At 54.1% G+C, this 13,667-nt stretch overlaps 1 protein-coding gene and 1 pseudogene across 13 annotated transcripts in view; both read left to right on the plus strand.

Annotated features, from left to right (window-relative positions):
- Positions 1–2,865: 2,865 nt before the first annotated feature.
- On the plus strand, positions 2,866–3,737 carry LOC129481956 (uncharacterized; annotated as a pseudogene).
- Positions 3,738–10,950: 7,213 nt separating this feature from the next.
- CACNA2D4 (calcium voltage-gated channel auxiliary subunit alpha2delta 4) overlaps positions 10,951–13,667 on the plus strand; it is a 134,815-nt gene continuing 132,098 nt past the window's right edge. For 5 of the 13 annotated variants that reach the window (XR_010120910.1, XR_010120909.1, XR_010120911.1 and 2 more), the window contains exons 1-2: positions 11,032–11,181; positions 12,266–12,436. Coding sequence is in view for 9 of the 13 variants with exons in the window: in XM_063639860.1 (XP_063495930.1) it covers positions 11,126–11,181; positions 12,266–12,436 (227 nt within the window). In the remaining 4 variants the exon portion in view is untranslated. The other 8 variants (XM_063639856.1, XM_063639859.1, XM_063639862.1 and 5 more) reach the window with 4 other exon arrangements.

Below are 13,667 nucleotides of genomic sequence, written 5' to 3' on the forward strand. Positions count from 1 at the left end.
CCAGCATCTGAATGCATTCTACAGGCATTAATTAAGGAGGCTGCACAGCAAGCCTGGGAGGCAAAGGAAAGGAGAGTTTGGGGAGTTCATTAAAGGACCAGTCACCCCTGCTGGGAGCCTCTCCTGTTTATTCTTTAATTTCTCAGTCTCTCTAGAACACAAGTACACACACCTGCACACATACACACGTACACATGCACATGCACGCATGCCATACACACGCACACACACTTCACATATACATACACATCACACAAACACATTCACACACACATATGCACACGCATAAACATGCAATACACGCACATACACCTCACATATGCATATACATCACACACACAAACACGCACACATTCACACACGTACACATACGCACACATAAACACATGCGATAGATATGCACATTCACATATGCCCACATGTTCACACACACACGTGCACACACATACATGCACATATACATTAACACACACCTCTGCATATCCACATTATAGACACACATGTACACACATTTGCACACACACACCCCAGCCCATTTCCGGCAGTCTCTTGTTATCCTGCAGAACAAACCTCTGCCAATTCCATCCCAAGCATCGCTGAGTCTCGTCCCCTGTGGTTTGGCCCCCACAGCACCCAGTGGATGCTCCCTCTGCAGCCAGGGAGAGGCAGGCAGAACCTCTTCACCTCACATGACCCTCAGCCCACACCCCTTCTCTCCACTTCTGCTCACTAAAAATTTCACTCCTGAATGTTGTGCACGCTCCAGCTCACACCATCTCCCCTGCTGTGGAGAGAGACACTCGGTGCACGTTGAGTCTGGCTTCACTGCCAGCTCCCTGCCAGGGCTGGGAAGCTCCAGCCCTGGGTAACCACCGCCAGGAACTCTGTCCTGCGTTCTTTTGTCACGATCTTGGAGTTTGTTCTTGACGTTGAGCAGACCAGGGCAGCCTGCCCTTGGCCACGGGCCTAGGAAGCCGTGGTGCCAGGCTGCCCGCAGAGACCCCGCCACTCCCCACGTGCATCTGGTCCCAGCCTCTGAAGCCCTAAACTTCTTGCCTCTGCTATTCTGCTGCTGTTGCTTTTTCTTTTCTCTCCCGCCCCCACCCTCGGGCACACAAGCAATCAAGGTAATCTTGCTCCTTAGTGTACATAAACCTTCGTCATTGGTTTGGACAAGGACCCTTTAAAAGTTCATTTCCTCCCTTTTATGTCTGTACCCCACTCCCATTCCCTACAACCCCTCAGCCATTGTATTCTGTTCAATGTGTTATTTTTTGTTTGTGTTTTTACAAAATGTATATTGTTTTGTGTGTGTGGCTTTATGTTAATTCTATAGAGGTGTAAGATGCACACAGAAAAGTATGCAGGGTCCTCAGTGCACAACTCAGCGAAGTTTATAAACAGCCGTCTGTGTGTGTCTGCATACGTGTATTAACCCACATCCAGACGACAATCTAGAACATTTCCGACACTCCAGAAGGTCTCGTATATAGCCTGCTTAGTCAAACTAACCTTCCAGGATGTCACTATGCTGATTCCTGTCATCACAGGTTTCTTTCTGGAATTTCACATAAATGGAGTGACACAAAGCAGCGTCTTCACCGTCTTTTATCTGGATTCTTTCACTCCTCATGATGTCCATTTTTAATCAATGTGTAGTATTCACTTGCATGAAACTCTGTGGACCTTTTTTTTTTTAGGACAGGATCTCACTGTCACCCAGGCTACAATGCAGTGGCTCTATCATAGCTCACTGCAGCCTCGACCTCCTGGGCTCAAGCGATTCACCTGCCTCAGCCTCCTGAGTAGCTGGGACCACAGGTGCCTGCTGCCACGCCCAGCTTATCTATTTTTAATTTCTGTGGTTCTGTGTTATGAATCCCGTTCTGGCATTCCCTCCACTAACTGCCATGTTTACGTGTCATCATCATCGCCACGTGCACGTGTCATCCGCCAGTGCTCCACGCAATGCTCCACCACGGCATCCGCCACTCTGCCACCAGCTCCGCGGGGTTGGGTGCACAGGCCCCAGTCATGGCCCTGCCCTGATGAGATGCTGGTCCTCTTCCTGCTCATTCACTCCCCTGTACTGCACTGCTGGGGTCAGACAAGGCTCCATCTGAGAAACCCATGACTTCAAAAGGAAGAAGCCTTTGTCCTCAAATTTGGTAACAGGCAAATGGTCTGTGTGGAAGCCCTGTCTGCAGCCTCTGCTAACTCCAGGATGTACTGCCCTCACTGCTCCTCTGACATGCCCCCGGCTCAAGGCTCAGCATTCCTGTATCTATGCAGGAAGGCCAGGGGGACTGGCTCCTAAACGTCGGCCAGGACCTTGGGGGCACCCAGGGAGACTGGGGCCCTGCACCTCAGGGCTTTGGATCCAGGTCTGGGACAGGCCCTGGAAATCAGCAGCAATCCTGTGGCCATAAGGGGAGCTGGCTGGAGGACAATCTGAAATGCCGAGGGCAGCAGGAGGAAACACGGAAGGAACCTGCGTCCTGGGTGACGTCCCCGACCTGCTGCACTCGCCAGCCCTGGAGCCACCTGCCTCTGGCTTCGTGTGAGCTGTCACACTGTTACTATTATTTCGGTCCCCAAGTAGGGGTTTCCTGCCCCTTGCAGCCAGAAGCACTAAGTGGTGCCCACCCCACCCCTGCCGGGCACTCTTCTGATGGCTCTGAGCTCCCTGAGGCGGGGGCGAGGCAGGGTCTATGCTCCACTCTGGGGGCCCAGTGGAGCAGCAGGTGTTCGGACACATGGGGTTTACTCCAGGCAGAAACCACCCTCCTACGGGCATGAGACCCAGGCAGAGCGAGCTCTCTGGCCTCTTGGTATTTTCTTTTGTGTCTGTCTTCTCAGCAGCCTATGAGCTCCTCCAGGGCAAAAAATCACCATCACGCTGAGGGGTTCTGGACCCTGGGGCCAGGCACAGGGCCAGGCACACAGTGGATAGGTAGCAAAGTCTTGCTGGGCGCTGTGGGAGAGAAGGGAGGGGAGGCATTGAGGAGCAAGAGAAAAGGAGAAGCCAAAGGCCAGACGGGCAGAGAAGCAAAGCTTCGTGGAGCGCAGTCTCTTCATCGTGACCCAGGGAGGCCCACCAAGAGCAGAACTGAGGCTGTGAAACAGAGGGATGGAGGCCTGAGGGACCCAGGCCAGTGGGCACGGACAAGTGAGCCTGAGCAGACGGAACTGTCCCCATGCTCATCTGGTTCCCTCCTCCTCCTCCTGCTCCTCACCCCCTTCCTCCTCCACCTCCTCCTCCTCCCCCTCTCCCTCCCCTCTTCCTCCTCCTCTGCTTCCCCCTTTTCCTCCTCCTCCTCCTCCCTCTCCTCCTCCTCCTCTTTCTCCTCCCCCTCTTCCTCCTCCTCTTCCTCCTCCCCTCTTTCTCCCCCTTCCTCCTTGTCTTCCTCCTCCCCCTTCCTCCCCCTCTTCCTCCCCTTCTTCCTCTTCATCCTCCCCCTCTCCCTCCCCCTCCTCCCTATTCCTCCTCCTCCTCCGTCTCTTCCTCCTTCTTCCCCTCTTCCTCCTCCCCCCTTCTTCCCCCCTTCCTCCTTCCCCTTCCTCCTCCTCCTCCTTCCCCTTTTCCTCCTCCTTCTCCTTCCTCCTCCTCCCCCTTCCTCCTCCTCCTCCTTCCCCTTTTCCTCCTCCTTCTCCTATGCTCTTTTTCCTCCTCGACCTTTTCCTCCTCCTCCTCCTCCTTCCCCCGCTTACTCCTCCTTCCCCACACTCTGAAATGAGCACATGGCTCAGACTGAGAGGACAAACTCCAGCTGAATTTAGTTGTAGCTGTGCTTCCCCAAAATGCTTTGAGGATTCATGAGAACCAGTAGATGCCTCTCTGCTTCCTCACTACACACCTAATTTTGTAGCCCCAGAACAGGTGTGACTCAGGCAGAGGAGGGGCTACACAGGTGTCAGTGCCCCCAGCCCTAGGGAGACCGCTACAGACAGACTTCCCGGTGGGACCTGGCCCCCGCCCATGCATGGTGGCCACGGGCATGAGGAGGATGATAATGACAAGGGAAGCCACGATGACCACAGGGTTTATAGAGATCTCGCCATTTGCTGGGCAATGTGGAGGAATGTTACACCATGTCGCCTCCCCGTCACCTGCAGGGCAGGTATCATTGCCCTGCATTCTATTGAGGGGGAAATTGAGCTGGAAGTGCCCAAGATCACATCGTTAATAAATGGCAGGGCCTAAACAGGCCCTTAGCCACTACAACACTCCTTGTTGCCACCGTGTTGGAAGCTTAATCAGGATTAATTCTTCTTTGAAACTCAAATGCTACCCCCGTTGTGTTAACCTCTTCAGAAGTGTCTGCCAGTGTGTTCCGTAATGATCCAAGAGCCCTTCTCACATTCATCCTTGACTATCACGGTCTTCACGTTGATTGTGTCCCTGGTGTATCTCTGAGCTCAAGGATCCCATCCCCTGGCCTCTGTATCGCCCCTGCGGTGCCTGACACGGAGAGAGGCCCATCCCACGAAGCCTCGCACAGGCAGTGCAGTGAGTGCAGGCACCTGGGCTCGGTGGTGCTGGCTCTTTCGTGAACGGGGCATGACACTGAGGAGGGCCCCTCTCTCCTGGTCTCAGTTATGTTTCTGGACAGTTGAGGGCTGAGCTCCGGTAATTCCAGAAGCCCCTTTGAGCATGAGCATTTCTCTGCCCCTTCCTCTGGGACTGTTTCCAGAGGGGGAACTGGGTCCGGAGTCCTCCTCTGTCCTCTGAGGCGTGCCCAAGGCTTTCAGCACGGGAACATCAGCCCAGCTAAGGGGAGCCACCCCTGAGGGCGGCGGGCCAAGGGAACAAGAGTTCACCAGTGAAGGCCAGCCACAGTCACCAAACGGTCACACCCTTAATTCCATTTCTCTAACAGGAAACACTTGCACCATTTCTGTACGTTTCCCTTATCAGGAGGAAGTAGATGGACTCTTCCTAAGGCCAGTGGGATTCATTTTAATCCCATCGTCGCAGTGTCTAAGGCAACGTTTTCTCCACGGATTGCTTTAAGGAGAACCGGGACAGCAGCCCTGGCTCCTGGCTGGTCTTCATTTGTTGGCCCTGGATAATGCCGACGCTGGTGTGACCCTCAATAGACCCTTGACCAGCCCTCTCTGGCCTTTCTGGAATGCTGTCCTCGGGGAGCTCAGAAGAGCAAATTCCCAGCAAGCTGCCAGCCTGGACCAGGCATCCTTCCTGGAAGCTGGCCTGGTTCTCCGAGGAAGCATTCGGCTTCCTGCCAGCCTAGCCCCGCCCCCCACTCTCACTGCTGAGTTGCCTCCTCCAGGCTGCTATGGCCTCCGGGCTTGGCCCGGTGTTCTGAGCTGCGCATGGTTACATCTCAGCACGTTTCCAACACTCGGATTAGCTGGCATGGGCCCCAGTATTTCTAATGGCAGGGCTTAGGGACTGATTTCCACTGCAGTGGTGGCTGCCCACCTCCTCAGGGCTCTGACCGGGCACGGCGGCAGAGGTGCACGTCTAAGTGAAGTAGGTAGCTGAAAGGGAGGCAGTGAGGACTTCTGATTTCAAAGCGACTCTCCCAGGATTCCATCCCACGCCCTCCTGACTGCTGGGCAGCCAGGGCTCTGGCCGGCATAGCTTCTGGGCCCCTCTGCTTCCCCTTGTCCTCCTCAGCCTCAGCTGACTGTGTAGTCACAGCCTCTTGCCTGCCCCAAAGGGGATGGAAAAGCTGCAGATGGCGATGACCTGGAAACCAGACTTTCTAGCAACATGACCCTACTGGACGGAGTCACTGCAAACGGCAGTGAGGTGGCTTCCAAAGAGGGGCAACATGGTCAACACCTGTCCGCATGCCCCAGCGAGCGCCCTGGAAACTCTGCCTTCTGGCCTGACGTGATGGGAATAACCAAGACCATCTCGCTGGGGGCCAGCTGACCTCAGCCCAGCTGCATCCTCCATCTCCCCGTCTCCTTTGACAAGGCTTTTATACCATGTGTCACCAGGGTCCATCTTGGCAGACAGCTAACCTGTGTCTTAATGTGTATGGGATATGCATTCATCTGCATGCGCTGCACACGTGCTTGGTTGGTACTGTGTGGTGCATTATGTGTGTGCATGCGTGTGTGTGTATGTTCCTGTGTGTGCTCACTGCCCGCCGCCCGCAGTCACTAAGCTCACTATGTAACCTAAGCTTGCCTTGCTTCTTCCTCATGAGCTCAAACGTCTCACATTTGCGTAGAACATCATGAGCTCACGTGCACTGTCTCTGATGATCCTCTGACCCAACTCTCTTGTATGTAGATGACAAAATTAAGAGGGAAAAGGCCAAGTTTGCACAGGAGATCAGTTTCAGGGTGCACACTAAAACCCAGGTCTGCTGACTCACATGTGGGTGAGGCTTGTTCCCCTGCACGCAACCAGAAAGGCTGTGAAAGGCTCCCAGAGCAAATGGGCCCCTGGGCCCCACAGCTGAGTCCCTGCCCAATCTCTGCCCCTTTTTGCACACCTTTGTTTTCTGCTCTGAAGAAGAGGGGGTGCACCCTTTGCTAGTTCCCCTGAAAGTGTCTTGGGAGTAAAGATTTGCCCATCTGTCCTTACACAGGGAGAAAACTCACATGTACCTGATAATGGAGAGTGTTTTTGAGTGCCAGGCCCTGTGCTGAGAGCTTTACCTGCCTCATTTTGTTCAGTACTCACAGGAGTGAGGCAGACCTAGTTGCCCACATCGTACCCTTCTGTTCTTCCTTGATAACAACACCCAGCCCCAGGCAACAGATCATGATTTGTTAGACAAGTTACGGTAATCCTGTTCCCATCTTTCCAGCCTCCCTTGCCGCTCAGGGTGACCGCGTCGCCCACTTTTGGCCAATTAATCAGAGGCATGGCCCTTCTCCTGTCCCCTACTGTGAACTTGGACATGATGTTGAATGGCAGCAGCCAACTTGTGACTGTGAGTTGAACCACATGAGGATGAAAGCCAGCAGGCAGAGGAGGGAAGGCAGAAAGAAGGAGGGCCTGGGTCTCTGCAGATGTCACGGAGCAGCTGAGCCAAGACGGGCTGCTACTGGAACTGCCCACTCCAAACTTCTTGTTTTCACAAATCCCTATTTGTCATCTGGGTTTTCTGTTACTTGCAGGTGAGTACATTTCTGCCTGACACAGGTAGTATCATCCCCATTTTACAGATAAGAAAAACGAGATGCCGTGGATAAAAGGGTTAGGAAGGGACAGTGCTGGGGTTCAAGCCCAGACCCCCAGATGCCAGAGCCTGAGCTTGCTCGTTGTCTGTAAAGAGTTGGTTAGGCACATTACTAATATCAATGAGACTGCAAGGCAGATGCTCACCCCATTTAACAGGCTAATTACAGACACGTTTTGTCTTTATATTACATAAAGCACAGTGGCCCTGGCTCTCAGGACTGCCGGCACCCTCTCTCTGGCCAAGGTCATGTGGACAGCCCCTCATGAGAAGATCCGGACCAACCAGAGCTGAGCACATGCAAACTCTTTTCAGACATAGGGCCGTCTGCAGCAGGGCAGGGAAGTCAGAGCTACCTGTGGAGAACTCCAGCACCCCAGGCCCCTCCCACATGCAAATGGGGAAACTGAGGCCCAGAGCGGGGAGTGCTTTGCCCAAAGTCACATTTTGAATACAGAGCTGAGACCTGATGCCAGGTCCCCTTCCCCAAGTAGGTGCCCTCTCCATCCTCCCGGTGGTTTCCAGGCCTCCTTCCCCAGGTGGGTGCTCCCTCCGTCCTCCCCTGCACTGCACCTCAGCACACCAGGTCAACATAGACCTGGGATTCAGACCAGAGTCCTCATATGCCTCGCCCTTGTCCCCATGGTGAAGTTGCTGTCAGGATGCTGGTGAGCCACTGGCATGGACAATGTCACACTGCCACTCTGCCTCCATCTCCCACTTCCCTATGCATGGGGTCCTGGGGCCCACCCATCACGGATCAGAACCTCGAACACAGCCTCTGGGCTCACAGCTCGCCCTCACTTGTTGGTTAAATGAGGAAATTGCTGGTGCCTCTCAGCATTGCCTCTGGTCTTTCCTCTCAAAACCTGTTCTTTGATGCTTGAATTTCCTCTTGAGGCCTCTCTGCACTCCTCCCGGGCTGTGAAGCTGTAGAAACTCACCAGATCCTTTCACCACGAAGTCCTCCCCCAGCTCCTAAATCTCCACCCGGCCCTCTGACTTTCTTCTGCTTCAGTCTTTACCTCCCCGTACTCTCTCTCTCTCTCTCTCTCTCACACACACACACACACACACACACCACACACACACACACACACCCTCTAACAAGTTACCTTCAGGGTATTTATAGACATGGCAGGTCCCCAGGGATCCGCTCTTTGGCAGACTGCCTCTTCGCACAGCCTCACAGCGGCTGCCTGCCTGGCCAGCCTCTAATTAGCCCGCTGCCCTCTGCTCCCTGGCTTTGATGTGCTTCAGACTTTCCAGGCAGAAGGTACAAGTTGGAGGCCTGATGTCCCGCAGGCAGGAGACTGCACTAGCAAATCTAGGTTGATGCTAGGCTGATGAGCTTGTTTACCACCTGAATTCAAGCTGCGTTTCTTAGTGATGGGTGGGGAGACGTGCGTGTGCATGTGTGTGTCCGTGCGTGCGTGTGTAGTTGCAGGAGGCACATGTTCAAGCAAGACCATTTTGTTTAATGACCTTAATTCTCACTTCCTCCTCCCTTGTTGAGTAAAAATTGGATGGGCCGGCCGGGCGCGGTGGCTCACGCCTGTAATCCCAGCACTTTGGGAGGCGGAGGTGGGCGGATCACGAGGTCAGGAGATTGAGACCATCCTGGCTAACACGGTGAAACCCCATCTCTACTAAAAATACAAAAAATTAGCCAGGTGTGGTGGCGGCGCCTGTAGTCCCAGCTACTCAGGAGACTGAGGCAGGAGAATGGCATGAACCCGGGAGGTGGAGCTTGCAGTGAGCCAAGATGGCACCACTGCAGTCCAGCCTGGGTGACAGAGCGAGACTCTGTCTCAAAAAAAAGAAAAAAAAGAATTGCCTGGGCCATGATTAAAGGCATTAGGAGTGTGAAACGCACTCTCCCTTTCAAAGCTCTGCAATCCAGCCAGACTGGCATTTTGGAGCGACGGATGTTGGAAGAATGGGAAGCAGTCTCTGGGAGATGAAGTCAGGAGGGTTCTGGACTCCTGGTTTTGCCCAGGGCAGCTCTACAGCACCCCCCACACACCTCTTTTTTCTCTCTTCTTTTAAAACATTGTGCTAAAATACACATAACTCAAAATTTACCATTGTAAGCATGTTTCCGTGTAGAGTTCAGTGATGCTAAATACATTCATGCGCTTGTGAAACCACCACTACCCTCCATCTCCAGAACCCTTTTCACCTTGCAGAACCAAAGCTCTGCACCTGTTAAACACTAACTCCCCACTGCTCCCTCCTCCAGCCCTGGGCACCCACCATTCTGCTTTCTGTCTCTGTGAATCTGAGAACCACGTATAAGTGGAATCATATAGTATTTGTCTTTCTGTGACTGGCTTATTTCACTCATCATAATGTCCTCAAGGTTTATCCATGTTTTAGCGTGTGTCAGGATTTCCTTCCTTTTAATAGTTCATCATGTGCTATACCACGTTTTGTTTGTTTGATGACACTTGCATTTATCCACGATCCATGTCCATCTGTGGTGACACCCGGGTTGCTCCCACCTTCTGCTGTCGTGAATCACACTGCAATGAATAGTGGCGTACGAATACCACAGAAGGCCTTCGTGATGTCCTGTGTCACTTGAAGATGAAATGAGCCGCCCGAGACACATTCGTAAAATGAACGGGAATGAAAGCCTTTGCCTGGCTACACGGGGGTTTCCAAACTGACCCCAGGGCCCTGGGGCTCCTGTTCAAAGGCCCAAGAGAGCGGAGGCAGAGACAAGCAGGACTTGGCCCACGCGCCCTCACCTCTACCCAGAATCACCCCCCTTTCAATCCCTCCTTCATTCCAATCATAGTTTTACTTCCTTGTGCTGAGGGACTGGGCATACAGCAGGGACAAACAGCCCGCAGGCCCTGCCCCTTATGGAAGCCGCGTGCTAGAGGAGGAGGCCTGTGTATGGCACGTCCCATGGTAGCCACTGAGGAGAAGAAAGATGCTGCGAAGAAGGACAGGGAACGTCAGGGGTCGGGCCAAGATGGTGGATCTTGTAGCCAGGAAAGGCCTCACTCATTAAAAAGGTGATTTTCAAAAAAAAAAAAAAGGGTTTTTTAATGGAGAAGTAATTCATATGCCGTAAAATTCTCCATGTTAAAGGTTGTAGCTCAGTGCTTGACAGGCTATTCACAGAGTTGTGCGTCACTGCCCACCACTCTCTCATTCAAGGACACTTTCATCATAAAAGGTGGCGTTGAAGACCTTGAGCTGGACGTCTCCTGCTGGCCCCTCCGAGTGCTCCCCCTGCCCTGGGGGGCTGTCCTGGGGGGGAGCGGGGGCAGGTGGATAAGTTCCTAAGGTTCACCAGGTGGGGACACCAGCAGGACAGCGCGGGAGACAGGGTGAGTGGGTCTCCACTGCCCCAGCCCTCCCATGGGACGGCTGTGGCTGGCCGCATCCCTTGACCGGAGGCCACAGTCCTCCCCATACAGCCTGTTCTCTCCAGGGTACAGTGGCTTTCCCATCCCCGTCCCCGTCCCCCTCCCCGAGGCTTAGGGGCTGGCTCCCGCGGTTTCCAGCCCTGGCCACTGCAGTGTCCCTGCAGGATTCCGTCCACACCTCTGTCAGCAGCCTCTCTGTTAAACTCGTCTCAAGCTGCCCGATCCAAGGGTACCAGCTCTTCCTGCAGGAAACCCGACGCCAGACACCGATGGAAACGAGGGAGCCGGCCACGCGTGGGGAGCAGGCAGACACAGCCGCAGCGCGGACTGCAGACTCAGAGGTCAGCCGCACCGATGGGGGGCGCGCCTGAGACACCCAACGAGCAGCAGGAGGCCCCGCCCAGAGAGGCACGGCCCGGGGGAAGCCAGGTCCAGCCAGGTAGGGCTTCGTGGCTGTGGTCAAAACTGTGGCTTTTCCTCTAAGGGAGATGGGCAGCCCTGGGGGCTTTGGAGCAGAGGAGCCACAGGGTCTGGCTTTTATTTGAAAAGAGCCTTCGGTTGCTGCATTAAGAACAGATGATGAGAGGCAGGGTGGGGAGTCCCGGTACCAGAGAGGGGCCCGCAGGAAACAGGTGGGAAAGCTGGTTTCCAAAGGACTCCTCGGATAGGTGTGGGTGGAGGGGACGCAGGATGCAGCCCAGCTGTTATCCTCTTCTCCCCCCAGTCAGGGGAGGAAGCCGTCGCTGGAGCCTGAAGGGGAAGTGGGCAGAGGCAGCTGCCTAGAGGCCAGTGGTGGCCTTGGGCTGAGGAGGCCTAGTTTTTGTGGGGTTTTTTTGCTTTTTTTTTTTTTTTTTTTTTGAGGCGGAGTCTCGCTCTGTAGCCCAGGCTGGAGTGCAGTGGCGCCATCTTGGCTCACTACAAGCTCCGCCTCCCGGGTTCACGCCATTCTCCTGCCTCAGCCTCTCCGAGTAGCTGGGACTACAGGCGCCCGCCACCACGCCCGGCTAATTTTTTGTATTTTTAGTAGAGCCGGGGTTTCACTGTGTTAGCCAGGATGGTCTCGATCTCCTGACCTCGTGATCCCCACGCCTCAGCCTCCCAAAGTGCTGGGATTACAGGCGTGAGCCACCGCGCCCGGCCTGTAGTATTTTTTCTAAATGTGTTCCACTTGTAATCCTCAAAACATGTACAAAATTTATGTGAAATTAAGGCATTCATAGGAATCATTCAGATGCCTTTAAAAAATACATTGTATTCAGCCACAAAACTGTGCCACCAGATTACTCTGATACTACAACACTGACTTATTGATGAATCTGTGTAGGAGTTTTGTCATCAGAACACTTGCTTCTGCAAGCATTTCTGTGCGTTGGTGGCAATTTTGCTTACCATTTTGCTGGAACCACCAGATTTTGTGAAGACACAGTGCACCAGTTACACTAAGAAAATAATCCAATACGGGGAGTGCATAAAATCTATGCAGTCCTTCAGCCCCACAGGACCCATGTGGTACTACGACTGGTTTGGGCTCACAACACAAGAATTTTGATCAATTCTAATTTGTGTAACTCTCATCAGAACACAAAGCAATGTATGGTGTAATTATATCCTTTCAATATCTACTATTTTCCTAACAGGAGAGAACTTCTGTCCTGGCCAGGCCTTGGTGAGACCCAAATCCTCCACTAACAATGTTACCTATGTGGCTTTTTGCAGATTTTCTGCAGATGAGCTCCTGACTGTTGCTTTGCCCTCCCCACAACACATGGCCATGGTGGGTGTGGCAGGGTGCGCGCACATCACGGCCCAGCCTCTCTTGCTGCATCTGCTGATGAGATGTCCTGTGGGACGAGTGTTTCTGGAAGTCCTGCCTACACTCAGCTGGAGGTAACTTCTCTGTACAAAGAAGTCACTGTGAGCCACGTCAGCGTATCCCACTAAGCCCAGATTAAATGTTTCCCCAGCTCACTTTCCTCTTAACTGGATCCCCCAAGTGCCCTCGACCACCCAAACATCATCCAACTAAGGGTCCATCAGACAGAAGAGAAGTTGGGATGGAAAGTGACAGACAGTCTCAGTCGGTTATGGTTAAACTATCTCACTTTTGCATATTTTACAAAAACATTAGGCCACAGGAACACATTGCTAGGGCCTCTCCGGGAAAGGGGGGAGTCTGTGGATTCAGGGATCCCGAAGCTTCATCAGTTGCACAGCAAATGTGTCCCCAGCCCCGCCCACGAGCAGCTGAGATGTGGAGGCGTGGGTCCACTGACTTCACCTGTGACCTATGACCTGTCCCAAAGGCACCAGGCCTGGAAACACCAGCCAGAGCCCAGCTCTGCCCCTGGGATTCGCCGAGCCTCAAGAGTCTCTGCCAAGCAGGGATGAGGTCACGCCCCCACCTCAGGGTCAACAAGAGATTTGTGGGTCAATCAGAGTACTGTGCAAACTCAGCTGCTGTCCTCTGGCCAGAGTCACAGCAAGCCCTTCCTGGGTCCAGAAGGTGGTTCCACAGGAACGGAGCTGTCTCTTTAAAGCAGACAGGTGCACTGCAGCCCTGAGGGAACCAGCTGCAGTCGTGGTAATCCTGGGAGGCAGCTCCCCACCCCCTGCTACACACCCCCCCCCGCCCCCGCCGCTGTCAGGAGAGGATTAGAGGAGAGGCCAGCGGATTAAAGGGGTTCATGTTGCCACAGCCTCTCCCCCAGTCCCTCTCTCCGAGGCCTGCTTGCTAGGTGGGGCGACTCTTCTGTGACCTGCAGCTGTGGGGCAGAGAGAAGCCCTCCCCACCCAGGACTGAGAGGCTGGAGACCCCGGGCTCGCCAGGGTCCAGAAGACAAAGGCTTGGGGCGTCCCTGGAGTCTGGGAGGCAGGCAGACAGAGCTCATGGTCTGCGGCTGCTCTGCCCTCCTTGCCCTCCCCAACCCCAGGCCCACCATGCCAGCAACCCCCAACTTCCACGCAAACCCCAGCTCCACCAGCTGCTGGATTCCCCGCCAGCCAATGCCGGTAGCCTGGGCCTTTGTGCAGAAGACCTCGGCCCTCCTGTGGCTGCTGCTCCTAGGTACCTCCCTGTCCCCTACATGGGGGCAGGCCAAGATTCCTCTGGAAACGTAAG

This window comes from Symphalangus syndactylus, chromosome 5 (genome assembly GCF_028878055.3).
Source record: "Symphalangus syndactylus isolate Jambi chromosome 5, NHGRI_mSymSyn1-v2.1_pri, whole genome shotgun sequence".
In the NCBI taxonomy this organism is placed as follows: domain Eukaryota; kingdom Metazoa; phylum Chordata; class Mammalia; order Primates; family Hylobatidae; genus Symphalangus; species Symphalangus syndactylus.